A 24,942-nucleotide genomic window follows, 5' to 3' on the forward strand; every position below is an offset into this window, starting at 1 on the left:
AGCCTGTCCAGGTCTCTCTGGATGACATCCCGTCCTTCTGGTGTGTCAACCGCACCACTCAGCTTGGTGTCATCCACAAACTTGCTGAGAGTGCACTTGATCTCGCTGTCTAAGTCATTGATGAAAACATTAAACAGCACCGGTCCCAGTACGGACCCCTGAGGGACACCACTCGTCACCGGACTCCATCGGTATTGACCCTCCCGGGGCTGAGCTGCGCGCGGCCCCCCGCCGCTCCTCCCCGGGCCTTACCGCACTGATGCTGGGGTGGAAAAACCACCTCACAATGGCCTCGCGCGAGCCCCGGCTGTAATGACGTACTGACGAATGCATTTTAGAAATCCTACAGGGCGACGTGAAGCCCCCTCGGCGGGCAGGAGGGGAGGCCCCAGTTCAAGACCTCCTGCCCGTGCCGCGGGGCGTGTCCCGGGCTGGCGGTGGGGTGCGGGGTCGTGCCCTGCCTTTTGGGACAGCTTCCTGGGCTGAGTCCTCATGCCACACGTGGAAGCGGGGTGCTCTGGGGTTTGTACCTAGGCGGACCCTTGCGTGGTGGATGGAGCAGCCATGCCCCGCTGCGCGCCTGTGTCCCCTAGAAAACACAGGCCCTTTCCCTCGTTCCTGCCCACAGCCTGATTCCGGATTTTGTCTGCGTCATCTGCTCCTGGAGCTCGTTTCTTAGGCAATGCTGAGATTTCCTAGAGGTCAGTTACCTTTCTGAACAACATTGCTGCATGCTGTAGGCCACGAAGGACCAAAGCGACGTCCCAGGTTCGCTCGGCAGGCCGGCGGCAGGGCGAGGAGAACACGGGCATCCCAAGTCCCTGGCTAGTTGCTTCGGTCGGCTGGCCACACTCCTCAGCCCCGCGGTGCGCTCCCGCTCTGCCCCCCCGTGTGTTACGGTCCAGATTCCCAGCTGCTATGACCCAAGTTTGTTCTACTGACCTCAATGGAACCGGCCCCATTTGCCATCCGGGAGGATCTTGCTTTTTCTCTCTAGAGAAACAGAGCGGGAGTATCTTTTTCAGGGCTGCTTCAAAAAGAGGAGCTGTAACGCTGTGGTGTAACGTGGTACGGCGTGCTCAGAAGAACTCACAGCCAAGAAAAAGCCCACATCATCTCTCTTTCTGCATCATATTTCTATATTTGGCGTTTCTTTGATGAATGCTACAGCAGGTCTTCCGGAAGGCTGCACATCCCCCTGCCTCAGATGCATGCTTTTGAGAGTCGGCTTTTTGTTGGAATTCACACAGGCAAAGCCCTTGTGAAAGAAAAGTCCTTTAAAAATGTTGTTTATTGCTTATTCTCCAGGGAGCCAGTTGCTTGCCAGTAGAGGCCGTGCTGACTTCAGACGAGTCGAAAGGCTGAAGCAAACACGGATGGGTCATTATTCATACCCAGGCTCAGCTGTTTTTAGCAGGTTTAAATTACTTGCAAGCTGCCATTGTTCTTGGGGCCGAACAGTGCTCATCTGTGGCCTCAGCCCCGGCAGGAAAGGTTCGCGTCCTGTTCTGCCTCAGATCAAACGAGTGCCAGGATGTCTGCAAGAACAGCCAGAGCGCTGCAAAATCTTTCCCCTCTCCTTGGGCTCGTGCTGAGAGGGTGTCAATAAACCAGGGGGGGAATAAACTGGTGATCTAAAGGAGAGATTAATTAAAAATTGCAGGGTAATGATACCGGTTGTCATCCGCTGACATCTGGCCCTCTCTGTTAGGAACTTTGCTGAAGAGAAATTAGTTTATTTGATCTATAATATAGGGTCAAGTCTAGCCAAACTCCCACCCAGGGTCACTCAAGGCTGGCAAAGACTAAGATAGATGTTTTCTTGCTGATTTGAAACATCAGAATTCTTTCGGGTTTGTGTTTTTCAGGAAGAAGGTTCTCCAGCAAAGACATATGATTTCACCCAATCTGTGGATGACAGCGCTTCAGCAGTAATCCCCATATCCATGACATGAAGTAGAGCTTGCTTATGATGATCAGATTTGAAAGTGGTGCGTTTCTAGTATATGAGAAGCTGGGATAGAAATAGTCCATTTTCTTCAAACACTTCACCTTCTTGGTGGGAATATCCATGATTTTGTACAGAACTGGATCCGTCAGGAGCACCAGCTGTATGTATCCTGAGTAACATGCCTGGAAACAACGAAGTGCTGTTACCCAGATTTTTCGGCATATCAGGTTGTAATTTCTTTCTACCTTGAACGGTCTCATGCTGCAAGCCGGATAGCTAGCACTCTGCGATGAAACCTGAAGCCTGGACGTGCACCACATGCTCTTGCATAGCATCTGCACTATCTTCGGCATCAAATTTCAGTCTTACAATGCAAATATTTGGGCTGGATGAGATGCCAGCAAATGCAGGGCTTGGACCCGACCTATTTGTTCCCAGAGCATTGCTTGCAATATTAAGAGTACTGCAGTGAAAAGAAAAACTGGTTGTAATCACTTTGCTATCTTTTGGCCAGCAGCGTGGCATTATCTGTGGGGAGGATTTCCCTGTGTTTGGAAAATTATTCAATTTTTGATGCTGTGCCTCAGACAGCCAGAGAGTTAATATTACATGTAAGCTGTTAGTACACCTGCCTATCTTAGTGGTATCATTGAGGTGGGAAGGAGCTGCCACAAGCCTTTTTTGCTTCTGTTGGCTACATCAAAGTGATTGACATTAGTCCTCTCCTATGTTAAAATTGCTCAGGCACTGATTTGTAAAAATACCTATGTCGCAACCCGACAGCACCGCATTCCTTGCTCCTTAAGGACACGCTGGCTGGCAAACTCTCTCACCCATGGTTCTGGGCAGGAGCCATCTTCCTACAAACTGCTCAGGACTCTGTTCACTGTGCACTCACTCTGCCTAACCCCTCTCTGAAAGGTGTTTTCAGGGAGAGGTCCTCTTCCTCTTGAAGCTAACAACCTTTTTCTTTTCCCCAGAGGTCAGGATTTTCACATCTTGGACTGTTTCCCTTGTTTTCCTCTTGATTCTTACTCTTTGGGCCATGTTTCTTTGAAGCTCAACACCTAAACCTGGTCTAAAACTCCAGCTTGGGCTTGGCTATGATTAGGCAAAACTGGTATGTTAGTCCAGGCTGCGTTCCTGTTTACACACCCTGGTATCTGCCTTATTCACAGTGCAGGGCATTTGACTCATGCTTCTGACTGCCCATAACTTCCTGATCCCACTCCTTATCTACCATTTTCCACCAGTATCAGTGCAGTTAATTACTCTCACCTAGATTAATTATTTGCAGCCTCTGTTGCCCAGACTTTCTTTCAGTTTTCCTGATGTTGCTATGAATTTCAGCCCTGCGCTTTTCCATGTTCCCAGAGTTTCTCCTCCAGGTGGGACTTGCAGATTGTTCTCTGTTCCAACATTTGTGTCACTGATCAACTACTTACGGTCCTGGACGTACGGTAGGCCTCTGAGGAATCCAGTCGTTCAGCTGGACAGTCACTCTAGTAGTGTCTAAATAAGCAGGTTCAAACTCAGCCATGTTGCTTTAGCTTCTTCAGAAAGTCATGAGAAGACTCACCAAAAGCCTACAAACTTTCCGTCACTCTTCATCATAGCTACTACTGCACTACTACTAAATATTTCCTAAAAAAGGTAGCTGCTGCTTTTTCTTCCTGATTTTGGAGAAGCAGCTGAAAAATATGACTTAAGCACACCCAAGGCAGCTGATGAATGAAACATGTAAGACAGGATTAATGAAGAAGAGAGGAAAAACTAGAGTGACATCTATTTTAGTGTCAACATTGAAGTGCAGAGCAATGAACCCCAGTGCTAGCAGCTGGGCAATTTCAGTTCTTTACCACTTGGTTGCTTAGCTGAACAGGGTGGCAGGATTTAGCCCAAGAAAAAGATCAACTAGAAATTGCACTTCTCCTTTCTGGCCACACGATGTACCCATCACACCACGAACAGCCTGGCCGGACTGCCAGCAGCAGGAGACACAGCCACAAAGGCAGGTGTTTCCAGTTTCTATATTCCCCCCCGAGAATCTCCTTACCTCTATCCAGGCCCTCTAAAACACCCACGCAGATCCAGATCAGGGCTAGGTCCCGTGGTGCAGGGGGGGACAAATGGGATGGAGTTGGTGTGGTCCAGACGCTTTGCCTTTCCTCTTGTTGGATGAAGGTGACACATCACTGTGAAAGAAAAACAGAAGCCAGCTGTTCAAGAGGTGGTGGCAGCTTTCCATCAATGTGAACTATAATGGGAAGCGAATAATGTGGATTAATTTTGCTTTTTAAATGTGAGATTTTACTGCTGCTTTCAGTGGGGAATGTAAGGTATTTAATTGTCATTCTAATTGCTGGGACATCTTGGCCCTTCATATGTTGTATTTGTATGTTGTCCTGAGCAGAACCGAGAGGCTCTTCAAAACCAGAGCTAGGATCTGCAGGAACCATTTGTCAGCACAGAAGTTTAAAAAAGAAATATTGGGACTGGCATGAATGAAAATCTGCTTATGTAAGCATTAGAAGAAATAGCAGAGCAGGGGGGTTAAGATCAGCTTGTATTCGTAACAAATAACATCACTCCCAACAAAAAATTTGAGCCTATGTTGTTGCTGTCAAGCCCAGAAGGTCTGCACACCAAGAAGGCCATAGCACACCCAACTCATTTGTGGAAAACCCTCCTCTCTGATAACAAGAAAGTAGCAGCATATCGCATCTCCCAGTCCTTCTGGCAGCCTAGCTGGAAGAGACACTCCACAAAAGGACCACCCCAAAAAAACCCTACTGATTCTTAAATATTATTAAAGAACTGTCCCAAAACTGAGAGGTTTAGTGAAGATTTGACAGCCATCTTCCCTTGTTCTGTATGTTGCATGCAAGTGATCAGGGCCAGATCGCTTGAACAACCATGTCTCATCACTTGTGAGTGAATGAATTCTATAAGAGAACGAGTGCAGGCAGGTAAAATCAGCTGAAAATGTAAATAAATACCGTAGTCCCTTTCTGTAAGATCTGTACTGAGTTTGGCCACAGTGGTTTCCTACCTCAGCAAGAATGGTACTGTTATAAGGACAACGTCCGGTGCCTTCAGGACACTCAGTGAGTCAAATTACTCGAGCCAATTAACGATGCAGTACCAGGAAAGTTTAATCATAATGATTTGGCTGCTGTTAGTTGGAACCTACTTGGTTTGCAAGATTTGAGTTGTGAATGTGTGTAGGCCTCCCTCAAACTCTACTAGCTGTAGGCATCACCATCTAATTATACACTAGCACACCATGATGAAGAGAATCCAGATCTGCCTGATTGTGTACATGTTTTGGTGATACAGTAATTACAGTAATTTACATCGCATTGCCAATCACTATCCTGTGGAGAGGGTGCAGGTCCTGTTACCCAAGCCTGTGGAGTGGCTTTATGATGCATCTTTGGTCTGTGGATTCAGAGCCAGTTTGTAATTTTCCTGGTCCCTGGTATATATTTTGACAAACCCAGCCTTTACTATCATGAGGATAACTTTCAAAATGTGGAAATAAATTCCAGCTGCTACCCTACTTGCCCAGCCTAAAACCACAGATATCCTCCGTAGCGTGATGGCTCAACTTTGACATCAGAGATGCAAGAACTTGCAAGAATAGCAAGTTAGCTGTAAGCTCACCAAGCTATTATCATGCACATCACAGCTCATGAGACTCCTGAGAGGTACAACATACTTGTATGCCCACTTGAATGCTCATAATGGGAAGATAGCAGAGGTTTGATTTTCAACATGCTAACGTTAATCTACCTATCTGGAAGATGATCCATTAGCACAGCTGTACCACACAACCCGTTCAACCCCAATCATTCATTTCACAGCAGAACAAAATGGTGTTGTCTTCTGTTTAACTCACTCACAAAGCACTTCCCTATACCTATCTTAATCAGACAAACTAGGGATTAAAAAAAAAAAAGACTAATCTGCTCCTTGGCCACAACTGCATTTCCTCTGCAAATATTAAGTTACAACAATAGCAGAGGTTTTCGTTATAAATTTATTTTTAAATGCTTTTCTTCATGTGAACTAAACAAACGTGTCACCTGCCTAGAGCTTTTTGGAAGGAAGAAGTGGGAAGCATTTTCCTGAAAACTCTATTCCTCTTGAAAAATGATGAAATTGTTAAGAAATTGGAAAGCATGTGGCCAGGCTGTTACGTGGTGGTAGAAAACCAAAATAAAGTCATTGAACTTTAATTAGAACTTCTTCCAGCTTTTATCTCTTTATTGAAACATCGTAAAGAAACTTTATCTATTTTGTTTGGAGTTAGTAATAATGCCTAGCAAGCTCTAATAATATCTTGCTTGAGTCAGCTGGGACTTAGTCTAAGGCTTGACTGAGTTCTCATTACAGACAGGCACTCACTGAGCGTTTTTCCATGGGTCTCACCAGGCTTCATGTGTTTCAAACGGCGAGGCATGACAGCTCTGGCAACCACTGCTTACCTCAGAAGATTTCAGAAAACCTGCTTGTTCTAGGCAACAGCCACCTCTGTATCCAAAGCTGACATTTGAATGGCTAGGGGCTAAGGTTCAAGAAGGCTTTCTCTGTTAGCTCGCTGGTCTAGCGCTCCTCCAGGTATCTCCTTGGGGTTTCAGCTAGGAAGCAAGAAGGCAAAGACACAACCATGGGGTCAGAGAGGCTTTTTGGAAACCACTACATCAATGGTTTCGTAAAATTCACATACCAAGACACAATGCCAGTCACAATTTGCAAGGCATACATTGGTAGGTCCCTCAAACTATACTTCTTCTGGTGCTTGCAATTCTTGCAAATTTTGCACCCTTGTTTATTACTATTCTGGGACCAGAATTTAATGCTTGAAACTAACCAAGCTACATTTATGTAGTAGATTTTTTTCAGGATTTGTGGTATTCTGCATTGTGCATCTCAGGATAAAATCTACCCTACGGAGACATATGAGCTTTTAATGGAAAAGCAGCATCAAAACCACTTTGACAGCAAACCCAGGCCCTCAATTCTGGAACTGGCACACTGCTCAGACTGACTGCATGTGTCCAATGCAAAATTACTCTGAACTTACCAGTCCAGTTGCCTACTGCAAAGGATTTGCTAGATGATTTCTCCCACTCCTCAATCCTCCTCCAGGGAACAAAGTCTGTTTGCTTGGCAGAATAGGCAGCAGGTCTGTCTGGTAGCCCTCGTACTCCACTATGGCACACGTCGACAAAAAAGACCTGCTATTTTGAGCTCCCCCAAGGCCCCCACCCACAACAGAGCTGAGTGCCTGTGCAGAGGCCTTGGAGACATACTACCTTGTGTAGGCTTGGCCTGGGCCCGAGGGGAAGGGGTTAAATGGAGTGATTAGCTGATAATCAGTGACACCGGCATGCCAGTGAAGGGCATGATCTGGGAAAGTGGACCCAAATACCAAGTTACACAATTCTCATTCCGGGGCATTTCCAAAGGAGTCGCAGAGAATTTGCCAGCTGCCCAGGCAAGGCTGATACACCTAAAAGGCTGGGTCTTCTCCAAACAAAGATGGAAACATGAATTCTATTCAGCATGATTTTATTTCAGATTGAGAAGCTACACGAAGAGAGAACAAATATACATTTCCATGAGCGAAGGGAAAAAGAGAGAGTGCATCCTATTGTGCCACCTTCCTAGCACAACAAACCACCTCAACCTGAGCCACAGGACTGCTTTCTCCCCAGGCAGGCAGGGAGGGTTTTTACACTGAAGGGTGTAAAACAGTAACAGTACACAGTAAACTACACAGTAAACATCTGTAATATCTACCCCAGAGCCACACACCCCCAGACACAGCAATATGGTCTTTTTTTGCACATGTGCACTTACATCTGTTCTTGGTAGATAATAAAAAGGCTGATACAGAACCAGTCACATAGAACAAACCCATAGCTTTAAAAGAACAGTTAACAGATGTTCACAAGGATCAACACACCCACATGGCACAAGTACTTACTCAATGGAGTGGTAACTCTAAGGACTAGGTTTTATCCGAAGGCAGATACCTTTGTATCAGTGATACTGGATTGTACTGGAGCAGATGGCAGTGAATTTCAGAGTTCATCTGTATGTCATTTTACTAAAGTAATTAATCAAATGGCTTAGCATATAAAAATACAAGAACGCTCCCTCCTAATTAGAGCAATTTGCGTTCATGTAGAAGTGAAAGCACACACACGCATACACGTATCAGAGACAGGATTGCTGACAGAGAGCTTACAGGATAAAGAAAAGAAACTCACTTTCCCTGTCCCACACCAGGACATCATGTTCTCCCTCCTGTCTCCAGGGATAATGGAGTCTCTCACCTTTGGTGCATAGTTATATTCAAAAGCCAAACAGCAGCTTGGAATTTGTCCTGAAGGGAACCAGGACAAGGCACCTTTAAGGATAATAAGGCAGATTGAGTACCTCTGCTGCAGAGACTCCTTGTGCCTTAGGGGTGGTCCTGCTGTCCCTGAATCTAGAGGGATTCATCAAAATCTAATCAAAATCTTCACCCTCACAAAGCAGTGAGTGAGTCAGTCTCAGTTTGCCATAAACAAGAAGCAATTCAGAAAAAGAGGCTCATCTCCCATTAGCAGAGGTACGCTCAGCTATCTGTAGTGCTACGCATGGTCTCCCATCCTGTGCAGTACAGGCTTTGTGGATGACCGTATGGAAGTGTAGCCAGGATAGTGACAGAGAAAGTCTAAAGAAGACTATATTCTTAAAAGACTGCAATATTCATGGGATGGCAACCACATTACCTCCACAGTGGTCTTCAGGGAAGTAATGTCAACAAGAGTGCCTGTTGTGGGGCAAAGCAGGGAGGCAGCCAGGGCTGGGCTAGCTTGGTCATAATTATTTGGCTTATTCAGAGTAAAATGTCATTAAGGTATTGCCTTAATGAAGTAGGGTTTTCTTCAGCCCAGCCCATCCTCCAAAGTTGAAGCTACATCTTCATCCCCTCATAACAGGATGTGAGACAGCCTACGTCCTCACGTGGGACTGGAATATCTTTAAGTATGTACTGTAGGAGCCTGGTCCTGCTGGGGTCTGGGCAGACTCCAAGCAGACTCTGCAAGAAGGATAGAGAAGGAAAACTGATCAAAAAAATGAGGAAGTTTGCTTCTGCATCAACATTGACCATCTAAGAAACCACATTTTTCTCGTGGGAGGCACCATGTTATAAGAATAGTGTGAGCACGTAAAATGCCTCTAGTTATAGCCAATGAGTTTTAAAAATGTTCCTTTACTGCTGTGTTACTGAACATGATCATCTTAAGAGGACCAGACCAAACCCCTATGCTGCTCAGGAGATATCATCTCTATCAGAAGTCCACAGGCCACTGAAAGCTCAGGAAATTACATTAATGCACACCAGCAAAGGCCCTGGCCCATCCATTTTGTGGCATTCCTTCGGGTTCTTAAAAAAGCTACAATCCAAACCAGTTATATTTGTAGTATTTTTTAGGATTAAGCTCAATTCTTTCTGTGGGGATGTAATCCAGGGGGATTCAGGCATGTGTAAACACTTTCCTTCAGAGAAGATTTCTCTTGGTAATTTCTTTCTGCAACATGCAACTGCAATTAACTTAAGTTGCACCGACATGCCATATGCAGTTTAGCTTCGGTTACTAATTACATGCTTACAAAAGAAGCGTATTACTTTCTCAGCGTTGCTACCAGAAGGCACAAGCGAAAGCTATCCTAAGGAACATCTAATACCGAATTTCTTGGTCTCTGTGGCTTAAAACCACACCGTTAACATTGCATTACAACAGCGTTGGCTCAAAATTCATTTCCTCATGCTGGTTCCTGTCGGTAGGCCTGCTTGCCTTGCAAACAGCATCTGTGGCCTTAGGAAAGATAAGTATAAATGTTTCTTGAGCAGGGCTTCAAGTAAGAGCAGATGGCCTGCTGAAATGTCCACAGTCCTCACCTCCTGCTGGCACTCAGATCAGTGGTTAAAGCCAAATGAAATTTCATAGCTGCTGAGGATGATATATCTGCTGACACTAAGATAGAATTTGATAAGTAAGCATACCATGAACTCTTCAATGGAAGAGATTTTCTTCCTTTTCTATTAAAAAATCCATCCTAGAGGGAAGATAACTCTCCTACTTCCACACTTCTCCCCTTCCATTCCTCCAAAAAGCAAAGTGATCATCCTGCACTAACATATTATTAATACTCTGGTATCCGTACTCAAATATATTTATAAACCCCCAGATGTTAATTTTCTTAGGTAGGTGATTGTTGTTAGCTAACAACAAGCTTGGCTTCAGGATTCGAAGTCTGCTCCTAGCCTGCTTGATTGTTCTTTGCGTGACTTGAGATAGTGTTCTTTCACCTTTTTCTGCATGCATTCACTTCTGCATTCTGTGAACTGGTGCCTGCTGGTCACAAATGTCTGTAAAGACCCCATGGGGAGAATGAATACCATGTTAACATTAACTTCCCAAGCTAGTGCTCAGATGTGAGGACAGAGAGCTACGGGAGCCAAATAAGGCGCTTGATCACTTCTCATCAGACTTGAAATATTCAGTGGCAACTGTCTCAACGTGTTACCCAATGTCTGGAAAAAGTTTCAGATCATTTGTCATACCCTTTTTGCTCCGCCCTGAAACTGAAACAGCAAGTGAACGTAGCTTTCACCAATATGCTTGCATAGATAACAAGGTCGTCTTTGTCCTCAGAGAATAATGGCTACCATGCATTTATCTGAGGAGCATTTGTCCTAGCTATCCTGCAAGGAGGAATGTGGGTCAATCCCCGATTCAGAACTGTACCGTTATTTCTCTATGGTTATGGCTAGCAGCCAGCAGCAGCTTATCAGAGCCCCATGCTGGCACGGTGCATGCTTCGTTGTTGCTCAGTGACGACGCACTTCAGAAACATCAGCACTCTGTGTCTGCCTCTCCCTGCAAATCCTGGCCAGTCAGCAGGCAGGGATATGCATTGTCTCTGTTACAGGCTGGACAAATGTCTTCAGTCTTTTTGATGCTATCTGTATCAAAATGCCAAAGAAAAAATGCTTCCTTCAGTGTTTTAGCTTCTTTATCCACTTGCTTACCCTGTCCTCTGTGATGCTCCCCCTGCAACCCTCCAGCTCTTCCTCCTTCTTCTCCACCTTTTCAACCACAGTACCAAGACAACTTGATTTTTTAGTTGAAAATCTCTTTCTTCCATTGAAACTAGACAGAAACAAATCTGTCAAGGCTCCTAGTCACCATCCATGGTGAGGTCTGTTATTTTACCTGAACCTAAGCTTTCATGGCATCCCAGGTAGAGATGGAAGGAGGCAGATATAACAGGGCACTGTGCCCCCCTTGACTAAATCACGTCCACTTTTTGAAATGCAGCTCACTGACACTAGCTCCCCTTTTCTCCCTGAGTTAGTCCAGCAAATCCATATTGTTGGATCTCCTTTCTGTCACAGTCATTCATACTCTAGCTCAATGCAACTCTGAATTCATGATGCATACTTAATTATTTGATTCCTTTCAGATTTTTTAAAAGTTCATTATTTTTTAAGATTTAGTGGACTGTGTCTTAAGAGTGATTTCCTAACACTGTGACTCACTATCCTCCACACTATTGCCTGTGAGAGACAGATAAGTATCTGTAAACTTAATTTACAGAAAAGGAAGCACAGGCAGAGGATTTATGTGGCCTGCCTAATTCTGTGCTGTTCATCAGTCACAGGATCACTTGTTACAGGCAGGTCTATGAGTGATTATGAACTGCCACAGCCCAGTTAAAAATCAATGAAGATGTGACATTTTTCCTTTGGTGAGAGTTTGTCTTTTAGTCCTTTGACTTTCTACCTGAAGCCCATTGCTCACTGCCTGTGGGAGGGTCAGGGATAAAAAAAGATGATTTCCAACAGGAAGATGCTTTCCAGTGGCTGCAGAAATGTGCTGTGCTAGCAGAGGACCAGTGTGAAGATTCAGCCTGGATGGCTGACCAGCAGTGCAAATCTTTGTGGAAAGAGGTGGTGGTTTCGCACCTTTTGCAAGCTCTTGAGGACATAACCTACAACATACGGCAGGGTGGTCAGTCACAAAGATACCAGTGCCTTGGACTCGACTGAAAGTGGAACTGCCTAAATGCCTCAGTTTTCATTATTGCTGCTGTAGAGTATGGAGGAACCACAGAAGAATGAGTCTAAGAATGGTGACACTGGGTCATGTCCGTCTCTGGCACTGGCCACAGCAAATGCCTGGGGAAGAGTACAGGAACAGAGCAGCACATATGAAACCTTCCCACCCCTCATACTGCCACCCCAGCCTCTCACCATCTCCAGCTCAGGGCATCACCTCTTCAGGCAGTAACAGGGCTGCCCAGAAAAGACAAAGCAGAGGTTGTTTCACCAACTGATTTGGTACTTTGGCCGGCTCCACATTTCTGTTATGTCCGAAGGACACAGTCCTGTTTGTCACATCCCTGCAGCGGAAGCCCTGCTTTTGGCCCTAGTCTGTTTTCAACACAAAAGCCACCCTGATTGCAAGAGCTGTCCCCAGGAGGGTTTCAAGTCCTTTGCAATTACTGAATGTTGTACTGCAATTACCAACACACCAGCCGAGACCCAGCTAAAGCTCAGTTCCTGGGAATAATGGATCTTAACTAAAAATATCCCAATAGCAGCCAAGTGCTGGCACCCTCCATCACTCGCTACAGCTTTTCGGGCATCCATAGCCACATCTCACAGCACAAAACAGGCACCTTTCTCAGGACAAGAGACAGATACTGCTCCACACTCTCAGAGCAACACTTATAAATTACTAAGTGTCACAAACCTCTGGTGAATTAAGGACAGGAGCAAGGCAGAATGCAAACTACTTTCCCAGGGACCAACTGGAGCCCTCAAAACTTTGTCCACTCCCCCATTTATATCTGAGCCACTGATACATTAAAAAAGCATAGGGCATTCCAGGAAATGCGATGAAATCAGGCAGTGATGGATAAAGCATGGAGTGGAAAGCCAATCCTGGAGAAGAACAAATAAAAGGTAGTCCAAAACAATCAAAGAAACTTCACTGAAAAAGAGAAGTTAAACGTGAAAGAATAAATGGCATCAGAGACAAAATGGGATTTCATATGCCAAAGGCTTGCAAGACTTTTCCATATTCCCAAATCTTTCTCCCAAAAAGCAATTGCTGTACTAGAGGGTAGGACATGAGTTGTTTGTAGCCTGCTTTCCTAAAGAGAGAATTTGTACCTTCCAAAAAAAAGACTAAAAACAAAAATAGTGTTTTCTAGATGGAATTTATTCCCTCTTGAAAAAAAAAAAAAAAAAAAAAAAAGGCAACTAACTTGAGGTTTCGAATTTACAGTCATGCTGGGAGAACATAAACATACATCCGGTCAAGAGACACTGGAGTTAAGTACCACACCGGCACCAGATCTGTGGAGTGCCTGGGTGAGAGCAGAGGAGGTACAACCGGCTGCACCTGCACTGCTCCCGAGCACCTTCTCAGCTCACAGCCTCTTGGAGTGAGGCTGCGTGGGGACCCAAAAGAGGAAGCTCCCAGTGTAACACATTGCACTGTAGGTCAAGGATGACATCTAAAATCCACATCCTTCAACAGCCCTTTCATTTTTCTCCCAGTGGCCTTACCTGAAGACCTTGACCACTTGAAGCAAATGGCAAGTCTTCTATCTCATTGGGCTTTTGATCAGGATTCATGTTGTTACAAGGGCAGTTATTGGAATTTTTACAGTCCGAGAGAGTGTAATATTGGATCTTTTACATTTCTACCTTAAGAAAAAAAATCTGAAGCCAGGTGGAGAACCCTAGAAGATGCAGGACAGCCATCGTGAGGAATGGGAACAAAAAATGTAATTTCTGACACAGATGATATAGAAAAGACCAAGATGTTCTGACAAGCAGTAGTTAGCCACCGTTCCTGCTTCCACGGAAAACTCTGGGATCCCTCTTGCTGTGCACGAACAACAAAAAAACTGGCACCTTTGTAAGTCTGAAGTAGGGCTTCTGTAAGATTTCTGGCAGGTTAAGACGCAAATATTCCTGGTTCACATAAATCCTATGGCACCTGTTTCCAGGAGGAGTGTTAGATTTCCTTGGTTAAATTCCTGCTACAAGAATGATCTGGCCTCCTTAAATCTGACTGCTCTAACAAGCTTTACATGGGACTAGACATGCACATTGATGCAAAATGTGGCAATCCACTAGTGGGGACTGGGAGAGGCATTCTTCAGCAAAGACTTAGAGCTTCTGTATTGCTGCTGGAAAATACTAAGAAGACTCTGAGGTATTGGTTACCATTTCCTGGGATCCACTGTCAGAAAGAATGTGCCACAGCCTATGGCACGCTGCTACAAGGACGAGGTGCATTCAAGCTGCAGCATCACAGGGAAGAAAGATAAATAACAGCAATGGCAAGGTGCTGCCTGCAAGGAAGCCCAGCCTTTGGACTTGCTTAGGCAAGTACTTTTACCTGTGGGCAGCAACAGCTTTGGGGTGAAAAAAATAAAAACTGAGAAATGTTCTAGTCCAACGTGGTGCTGTGATGCTTCACTGTAATTGTCATTTGAGTGCTGCCTGCTCTCATGTCCTGATCCCATCTGCTTGTGTCATGGTGAAAGAGAGCGTCAGAGGGGCTAAATGTCTGATGGGGGATAAAATGCAACTGCAGAACCCAGCCCACAGGGAACAGTCATGATTTTCAGCTTCCTTGAGACATCCATATACTGCTTTAAAATCTAAGTATTTGGGGTTCTGGTGCATTCAGAGTTTTCAAAGAAATACTTAGAATTGTTTAAAAAAAAAAAAAAAGAAGAAAAAAGCTTTTGTTGAGAACCATTTTTCAAACCTCCACCATTTTGCAAAACACCTCTTATTTGTTGACTTTCATTGTCAGCTATAAAGCACACTTCTGGTTTCCTGAGTTGAAAGGAGTTGGGAAGATTCTAATGGGAAGAAATGCAAAGTTTCAGTGGGTCTTGATCTGTTAAAAATGAAATAAATACTGGGCAAAGGATGACCCTAGAAAATTGTGTGTTTGTCTCCTTCCATTTTGAAGAAGAGTCAAGGAATGACCAAGTTTCATGGACATGGTTATAGATTTAAAAGAAATTCCTTTCTCAGTGGGTTGATGTTCTTTCCTAGCCCTGCTGCACAAGATTAAACAGCCGGTAATGATGCACTCACTGTGTTTTCCCTCAGAGGTAGCCACACCTTATTCTGAACATCTTTTTGCAAAATTCATTGTGTCCCTTTACCAGGAAGGATGCTTTGCAAATGAAGGCTGCTGCTGCTATGAAATTGGAGCTGCCTCTTCCTAGTGCTGTGAACACAAACATCAGCAACTGGATATCTTTCCAAGATAGCTTCCTCTGAAGCAAGAAAGGAGAAAGAAAAAGGGAGACTTAACATTACTTTACATCAAGGCTAAGTGTAAATATATATTGCTGAATTAACAGGGTGGAGACTGACCATATGAAACCACCTTGCTAAAGCAGCCAAGGGAAAAGCGTCACAAGTCCAGGCTGATCTTGGCATATGCACAGACATAACTTTGTAACTATTTGCTGTCCAAAAAGCCAAGATAAAACAACAGGATCTTTGCAATGAGTTTGCTGGACTTTGTTCAGGTTTGGGGTACAAATTCAAGCTGTATGTTGTAAAGGAAAAAAGGTGGAGTCAGAATCCAGAAGCACGTGGGTCAGCCTCAAGCACAGGTTACCATCTGCCACTAAGCATTACCCTGGCCCAGCACCACCCAGAATTACTAAGTGTAAGCTGCTGCCAGAAGGACATTTATAGCAGGACCAAACTCCTAGCAGGAACAGGTATGCAGCTGTCCCAACACATGGAGATCACTGAACTACACAGGGTCATAAACTCACCTCTTCTCTTCCCCTTTCAAGCCAACACTCAGACTTGCCTGTCATCAGTTCCCACATGATGGGTATTCAGATTTCCCCCACATCCCATTCAATTTTGCTGGAAAATGGACATGACTTAACTTGCTTGAACTGACCCATTCAATAAACATAAGCAGGACATGGAGTGCTAGTAAAGGAGCACGCATATTTTCACGAAGGACTTCTTGATGATGTCACAGGCAAGCCTCTTTCAGACATATTTATGCTGTAACAGGGGGTTTTCAGCCCCAGAGGGATTACTTAAACAAAAATAGTGTTTCCTCTGAATTTTTTCCTTAACAGCTTGGTTAGAGGAAAGGAGAAAACGAGTCCTTGATCTGTTTAGTCCCAAAGTTTGGGAGTTACTCACCAAAAGGCAGGAAAGCTGCTATGAGCTGCGATGCAGTGGGGAACGGAACAAGGGTTGGACTCCTATAAGCTATTAATCAGATATAAAAAAAAAAAAAAAAAATTAAAAAGAAGCAGCTAGGTTTCAGAATATCTTTGACATTTTTAAGGGATCAGAGAACAGGAGAGCAAGGGGAGTGGGATCAAAATGTTGCTTTGTATCGTGTCTGTAATGGTCAGTAAGTGTTTTCAGGCCAGAAAATAAATTTAAGCAACATTTTCATCCACTCTGGTTTTTCTAGACTGCATCTCCATTCAAAGAGCAGCACAATAAGCTTATTAATTTTTCCTTACAATAAGCATGTACTGTGTTTGTCTACTTCCCCATTTCAACCTATATGATCCTTTACTAACAGAAGTCTTGTTAAACCAGAATCCTCAATGGCATTGTTTTCACATACATGTATATGTGTGTGCATGTGCAACACATATAGATGTATACATATGATTATCAAAATACTATTATAAAGCGAGTGTTCTTTCTCAATACCCATTCTCTGCCCACCCCACCTCCCTCCCCTTCCCCAGGCCAGCGTATTTCAAAACAGACTGGAACTGAAAACTTGCAAGAGCCACGCAGCCCTTGTTAGCACTGCAAACGTCTGGGCGTGTTAACAAGTCCCCGGTCCACCCCTAGGACGTGTGTTGATGAATGGCCTCTAGTTCACAATACTGATTCCTTGGATTCAGGGTCTGCTGTGCTGGTTGTGTTGGAGACTTGGGTTTTGTGGGTTACCAAAGGCGATGTTTCCCCTTCAGACTTGCTGTTAGCAACTGCTTCTACGCTGACTTCCTTTAGCTCCTGCTCTTTGTCTTTCTTTTCTTTTTCATTCAGGTAATTAAGGATGCCTGCTCCTAAGGCATCCCCTTCCACATTCACAACTGTGGTGGTTCGGTCCCTGGTTAAGATCAGAAACAAAAAACAAAGCAGCAGGCTTTTAGCTTAAGAGAGTTACAACACAACAAGGGGAGCTGATTCACCCCTGCTAATCCACTAATATCAATGGAGCTAGACAAGGGAGATGTTGTTACCATAGGTATTTTCCACAGAAGTATCATCAACATTTCAGAACTAAAAATGTGCACTGGAGCTGGTCTAAGGTCAGCCCAAATGTTACTATCAATTGGTTCTGGTGTCTCGGTGGGTTGCAGCAATGGTACTACTCTTTCTCAGGCATCCTTTTTTTCCCAGCCCACCTCCTTCTCCAGGCCAGCATTTTTCAAATGTGAGTTCAGAGCAGGAACTTAATTTGTGCTTATCCAGAAGGTGAATCAGAGCACCCAGCTCTCTTTTTTAACTACACAGACTTGTACCTTAATGCAAACACCTACTTAAGGGGTCCTTCCAAAAGCAGGCAGAATGACTGTGTTCTCTGGATTTCTTGCAAGTAACACCTGTCCTAATCTTTGGTTCTGCAACACAAAAATACTGTGACCCAGGGTCCAACAGGGAAGGCTTATGGGTCACAAAGAAGGACAATTTCTTCATGTGCCTTTTGAGACCTCTGTTAGTCATTCCGCAGCCTAAATTCAACATGTGCTCTACTTCTAACTGTGGTCTTCTCTGGTAATTAAATGGCTGGCATTAAAACAAGACACAGGACTCTTCCCTTCCTCCCCCGCTTTGAAGGGAAGGGCAAGCTTTTCAGTCTTGCCTCCAGGCACTTGTGAGTACAGCCTGTGGAAAGCACAGCCGCTACTGTAATCCCTGATGAAGACAGGATGCAAAGAGCTAGCCACTGCTTTGCCTCTCTCTCCTGTCCTTTGGAGGCGGCTGATGCCCAACAGGTGACAGCAAGAAAGAGTTTGATAGCCCTAGTGAAGCCATAAGAATACAATTATTCTCCACAGACACTTTTGATGTGGGAAGTGAAAGAGGTAATACAGCTGCCACCTTCTGCAGCCTCTGGAATTCAAGAGTGTCCACAGGCATCCTGATTTCCATATCTGCTGTGGAACTACACCATCTGCACAGAGAGGCTGGTGTCTCCAAAAAGCAACGCAGAGGGATTATGTAGTCTAAACCAGGAGCTGCCCAGAAACCCAACTGGAAAAAAATCCCAATGGAATTCAGATCACTTCACCCATACTGACCAGTCATTTCAGCCCACTACCCAACTTCAACCAGATGGCTTGAAAGCAGATTATGCTTTTAAATTACCAGATCATGCTTACTTCACTAGCATTTAAACTCTAAGCATGCTGTAATTCATGAGTGCTCAGAGAAGTCCTTCCAGTTTGATTTTCTAGCATTTGAAGAACAACAGCCAGCCGTGCTTTTTTGAGAGAAAGTGGAGACACCCTTTTGCATGGGGCTCATCTAAGTTGTAAGAAATCACCTGCATGTGGTATTTACACTTATCATGCACTTATGGCTGGGTCCCCAATACTTACAACAGAACGGTTTTCTAGGCTTTCCTTAATCTGATTTAGGTGGTACAGAAGGTAAATTTAGGCCTTAACAAGGACATAACTACGCTAAATGGCGAGATAAGCTCTTCCAAACAGAGCTGGGCAAGGAGACAATCTCTTGTGTTTCAAGGAGGTGAATGGCTCTTGGAAAGAAGAGAAGGAGCTGAGCAAAGGTCTGACCTCTTGCCTCTTTCCCAGAAGATAGAAAGGAAAGGTGGTAATACTGTGTACTAAACTTGTGACTCCCAGCAGTGTGTTCCAGCCGTGACACTGCCCACAGCTGTGATGAGTGCCACAAACCCTCTGTGTCCTTGCCCTGCCAATGGGCAGCACCTGTCTGTGATGCTTGTATTGGTGCTTTGACCAGTCTTGAACTACAAAAATAGCTCCAACAATAACTGACAACATCTTCTGATGGGGACTGCTTCCCACATGTGACCAAGAAAGCTTTCCACCGCTATTCAGACTCAATTTCTTTTTTCTCCCACTTCCCTCCTAGTGTCCAACTGATTTCCAGCAATATCAACACCTTCTGGACAAACTTTTAACAATCATTCTAAATGGAACTGAAATGAGGAAGAAATAAGTTTCAATAAAGGCTGAGTAAAAAAGCTGAAGAGGGATTTTAGCACACTAACTGCTTTAATTGAGAAGGGACCTCCTTTTCCATTATCTGTCAAGAGCTACTTGTCCTGTGGGCAGCCATATCTTGTAGGGTTTTATTTTATACTGCACTACTTTGACTACCCTGCCCCATGTTTCCAATTGAACATGCTTTATGTCATGCAACAGCAGATACGTGAGGCCTAAAGTACTTACACAATCCAGTCCACCGCTAATATCAAGGAGAGATCGTTGGTTGGAAGTCCAATGGCCTCCAAGATGATAGCAATGGTGAGGACTCCTCCGGCTGGGACCCCGGCTGCACCCACGCTGGATGCGGTAGCTGTCACACTGCAAATCAATTTGTGTACCTGGTTAGCAGGAGCTCTGCAGCATTCCTCTTCTACACTTACGTCACACATTTCCCTGCTATGGGAACTGTAAACAAACTCTACAGCATGGGACACGCAGATCATTTGCTTCCCAGACAAACCCTTTCCTGCCTGCTGATGAAAAGTAATAGGTACAGAGTACAGTTGCTCAGCAGGCATCCACAGCAGCTACCAACCCAACGGGTCTGTGTTTAATACCATGATTGCCTTTTCAGAAAAAAACCCAACCAGCACAACTATATTCTGCTGCCTTACTAATATATCTGTTTCCAAGTCATGTATCAGTTCAAAAACACTGAGTACAGTATACCTCCTGGCCGCAAATGTATAAAGGTAAACCCTGCCATGCAGGTGTCTCGTTTGCTTTCTCATTGGCATTGCAAACCTGCTGTGCGTGTGCTATAGACACGGACCACACACCTTTTCGTGTGCAGATGTCTACAACTGAGTTTTCCTCAGGCTATCACTGCATAATCTTCTGGCCTGTGTTACGACCTGATTCACTAAGAGTACCTGAAAGGTTAATTTTGCCATCTGCAATGAAAATAATGCCCCAGCCCTGCCTTAAATAGACAAACAATATACTGGGAAATGGAACAAGGAAGGAAATAAAACCTGGCCAGGGAGGGTAAAAAAATGCCAGGAACCAGCTCTAGGAGGCACCTAGTGGATACAGCTATGGCTTCTTGGCACAGTGAGGGGCTAGAACTCCTTGTAGGATCCTCATTTAAGGAGTTTTGAGGAGGGAAATTAAAATAATAACACTTCATGGGATATGGGAGGATATTCCAGGGATGGAGGGGAGAGAGTCTTAGAGAAGGAGGCAGGACTTAGGTGGTGGAGGGAGTAATGGAGCAAAGCAGTCAGGAGGGGAATGATAATGGGTCTCACCTGGGAAGCCAGCAATGCGATGGTAGGAAGGACAGAAGCAGGAGCAGAGTCTTTAGTATGAAATTGATACATACAAAACTGGCAGGAGGTTTTTTCTAAGACATCCAGAGGGGGAATCAGGAGTAGCTTTCTGGATAGAGCAGCATGCCTCAGTTACTCAGCTTAATGGTGAGTGGGGGAGTGAGATGCTTAAGGAAGGAGAGGAATTTCATGTGAGAAACAGCTTCAAACAGCTCAAAGTCTGTTTCAGAATTCAATTACCCCTCCCAGGTTCCACCTTTTATTAAATCGAAATTCTGGCAAATCTTATAAAGCTTGAAAGACTCCATCCTTTAATCACCCTATAATTATGTTTCATAGCAGTTTGCAAGCTTTAGGTCAGAGATGTGGAATGCAAACTGCTAGCTATTAACAGAGAGACCACAGGCTTGAATGTGTCTGGGGGCCAGGAGGATGTGGTTGCAATAGCAAGCAACTTACAGAATTGTGAAGATTTGCCCAGGGTTGAGGTCAACATTGTTCAGCTGAGCAATAAACACAGCTGCCATGCACTGAAAAATAGCAGCTCCATCCATGTTTACAGTTGCCCCGATAGGAAGGATAAACCTGCTGATCCTCTTGTCGACTCCATTGTTGTCCTCAATACACTTCATCATCGATGGGAGAGTGGCTGAGCTAGAAACAGAGAACAGGGAAAAATCAAACACAAAGCATCAGGGTGCACTGAATGGAAAGTCACTCTCCCATGGCTTTCGTTTTTTTAACATGATGCAGACAGGACTGTCAAGACAATGATGCCATTTTATAATCCCTCTCTGTCATGATAGCAATGAGGGACCCTCCTTGTTGGTCTTGAGCAGTGGTATTTAATAATCTGCTTCCATCCAGGAATAGCTGATAAGGACTCTAATCTCCCAGATGCAAGAACGCATGACTTAACACAGTATGCAGCCTAACAGGGCTGTGGAATGATCAAGTCTCAAACCACAAAAATACACCAACAGATGCCAATATAAACACAATAGATGCAACAGCAATCTCTGTTAAAATTGTACTAGTACCTTCTCAAATGAACAGACAAATAATAATAATTAAAAAATCACTGTTGCATTTATTTCTTGCATTATAAATTACATAGTTTTATTCATAAACCCTCTCCTCCTACTTCATGTACTTCAGATCCTGTGACAGACATGCATCTGTTTCTGGAGATGACCTGAAATGATTCTATATAGTTATGATATTTGATCAGGTGTTTGCCCCTTGAGCAAAAAGTATAAATGACATGCTTGATAGTTTGGTTATGACAAATTAAAGCTGATCAGGCCAGATCTTTGAAATCAATGACGTTAAGTCCCTTTACACTAGCTAGTAAGTCTGCTTTGCTCTTGCAAAATTAGCCTAAACTTGTTCCAGATCCTTCTGAACTTGGAGAACTAAAATTCTCAGGACAAAGTCCCTCACTACTGACCCTCACTTTATTTAAAACTTAAAGGACAGCTTGCAGGATCTTTTTAAGGCAAATACTTTCACCTTTCCCCCCCAAAATTTCCAACTCAGCATCATGCTACAGTCCCAGTATTTTGAGGAATTGTTTTCAACAGCTAATGATCAGTATGTGCTGTGTGGCAGGCTGCTGACAGCAAGGAGACTCTGTATGCTCAGAAGTCTCTTTTTGCAATCTCAGGAACAATATTCACACCTAAACTCAACACAATTTGGTGTCGGGATATAGCCGATATTGTTATATTCATCTGGTTATAATCCCAAAAGAAGCACAGGAACCCACCTGGAGGAAGTTGCAAAAGCAGTGGTAAGTGGTGTGATAAGTCCTAAGAGAAAACGATATGGATTTTGACGCGTGGATGCAAAATATATAAGCGGCAGAATGATTGCTCCATGGATGAAGTGGCCCAGAATAGAGGCGAAAATGTATTTTCCCAGACTGGTCACCAGAAGTACAATATCTTCCATTTCCACGATCTTGCTCCCAACAAGGAACGTAATGCCAATAGGTACATACCTGTGTAAAGAAATATTGCCTGTCATTAAGTACAAACAAAAAGCCTTGAAATGTATGCCATTTTCTGTCCTGGAGATGTGTTGTTCCTACTGAAGGGGTAGTGCCTTATTCACCACACACTCACGTTAAGCAAATTTGGAAGGCTTACCTAACGCTCTTGCTTGGAGGATGGCAAGCTGTTGAACTGAAAAGGCTCTGTTTACCTAGGCCCTCAAAAGACACAGCCAGGAGAGTGCCAAAGGGAAGCCAAGTGGGAAGCAGAAATGCTGGCAAAAGCTATCAGGACAAGACACCAGTGTGGAATATTAGTCCATCAGGGAGGAAGGCAGGCAAAGACCTAAAGCTAAAGTCACTGCTGAAGGGACAGCAGATGGTAGGAAAGAAAAAGGAGCAGTATTATGTCACTGGAGCAGAGAAAGGGACGGAAGAGTAGGATCTTACACATGCAGTGACTACCAGCAAAGTATGAAGTTAGATCATTAAAATGGTAGACATAGCGGGTGCCAACATATTCAGTGTAGGAAAGAAAAAGCTATGCCCATACCAGAGAGCTCAGCTAAAGGCTGCTGATGCACGTGCCAAAGATAGCAATTAACTCTGCTATTTGGCTACAAAAGACTAAGTTAAATGATCAGTCTTCCAGAGCTTTCCTCAAGCCAACAGCCATGTACACGTACATTCACGTGCCTCCCATCTAGAAACATGCCACGTCGGACGTCAGCATTTGTTTGAGGTTTTCTTTGTGAGGAACACTTGGAGCTGCTCCAGGGGAAGGGCCACCTGCGGGCCACAGCCACACCTCTGGTCCCAGTAGTGCAGCTGGGAACAGCCCTGAAAAGACAGAATTGCCCTTGCACCCACAGTGCAACAGCTACTAAATGAACGGCAGGAATCACTTCAGGCCCAGGGTCCGTTCCTCCAAAGCTCTACTTGGGATGTCTGTGTCTGAATACCTCTGCTGATACTGTCCACGCTCCATCCATTTCTGCTTCTAAGATTAAGAAACACTAAAAGATCACCCAGCTCTCCATAACCCTGCCCCAGGCACACATATGACTACAAAAGATCTGCCTGTAGATCTCAAGAATAACGAACGTTTTTTTCTCCCACTCTCCCCTCCAATTCAATGCCCATGTTCACAGAAACTGACCTGTTCAGTCAGGACAAACTTCAGAAGGTTTGGTTCAGCATGCAAATGTGTGGAAAGGTGGGCAAGCCTTAAGGTTGCCCAGATCACTCGCTTCTTTCTAGCCTGCCTCTCCCTCGGTGGTTCTGCACCTCCTCTGTTCTGTGCAGAGAGCACCTTCCTATGTCCCAGATCAATGTGAGCATCCTCTCTCTGTCCTCCCTTGGCCAAATCTCTAGGAGGGCTTGTTGAACCTTCCCCACTTAGCCTCCGCCAATTCGGCAACATACTGCCTTTGAAATATGTTTCTGAGCACCCCAATTAGCCAGATCTAGCTGAGCCTAACCAGTCCTGCAGAAGCTCTGCAAACATGAACACTGGATTCAGAGCTGAGACTGGACCCCTCCCATGAAGAGGGAAGCTGGAGATGAAGGAACTGAAAGTTGAGACCAAAGTGCTGCTAAACATGAGAGCGGCTGTTGAATGGGACTAGATACAACTCAAGTTGCCTTGTCTCCTGGCAGTACGATTTCACCCATTCACAGTATCCCTTGGGAAGTACATGCAGCTTGACAGATTTTTAATAAATACCAGGATGACACAAGAGCCTTAAAGAAGGAAAGAGAACGAGTAAGGGCTACAGTGCACTGCAGTATTAAGAGTCAGCTGTGGTCCTGATAATCCACAAAGTAAAGGCTTATATACCAACTGATTGGCTTGAAGTGTTAGCACTGTAATCAGCTGAATACAAGAACTGCCTCTTATCAGTATTCAGTGTCCAAGGAGTTACACTCAAGAGTAAAAGACTTAAGCTGCTTTGAGACTTTGAATTTTTCAATCCCTTATGACAGCAACCAACACAGATCTGCCTGTGTAAAATCAGGTGTTTTGTTAAAACCTTTTTACTTCTTAGAGGAAGGAAAATAGTAGGAATGAAAAATGCAGAATGGAGAAAAAATACCTCCGCTAAGATAAACTTACAGGTTTTCCAACAGCTTTGGAAAGGGAGTAAGAAATGTCCCACTGTTAATTTGTTATCTAGCTGTCCTTATGAATATTTTTTTTTTTTGCATGTGAGGTATTACTACTGTTTGTTTCACAGGAGCAGCCTAGACCCATCCAGCTGCACAAGAACAGCCATGATACAGCTCTGAGGCCCAGATTCATCCCACCTGACAGAAAACCTGGTCAGGAGGTCCTACCACAGCTTAGGTGGCCTGAA

General features: G+C 44.4%; 1 protein-coding gene across 2 annotated transcripts in view; it reads right to left on the reverse strand.

Annotated features, from left to right (window-relative positions):
* Positions 1–7,528: 7,528 nt before the first annotated feature.
* The window catches only part of SLC1A4 (solute carrier family 1 member 4), a 26,560-nt gene continuing 9,146 nt past the window's right edge, over positions 7,529–24,942 (reverse strand). The window contains exons 4-8 of one of the 2 annotated variants that reach the window (XR_004842052.1): positions 22,361–22,594; positions 21,052–21,246; positions 19,505–19,639; positions 16,236–17,172; positions 7,529–9,050 (exon numbers count right to left, since the gene is read on the reverse strand). Coding sequence is in view for 1 of the 2 variants with exons in the window: in XM_009641337.2 (XP_009639632.1) it covers positions 16,938–17,172; positions 19,505–19,639; positions 21,052–21,246; positions 22,361–22,594 (799 nt within the window). In the remaining variant the exon portion in view is untranslated. Of the gene's footprint in view, positions 17,173–19,504; positions 19,640–21,051; positions 21,247–22,360; positions 22,595–24,942 lie in introns of both variants that reach the window. The other variant, XM_009641337.2, reaches the window with a different exon arrangement.

Source organism: Egretta garzetta, unplaced genomic scaffold, assembly GCF_000687185.1.
Source record: "Egretta garzetta isolate BGI_Z169 unplaced genomic scaffold, ASM68718v1 scaffold360, whole genome shotgun sequence".
NCBI lineage: Eukaryota > Metazoa > Chordata > Aves > Pelecaniformes > Ardeidae > Egretta > Egretta garzetta.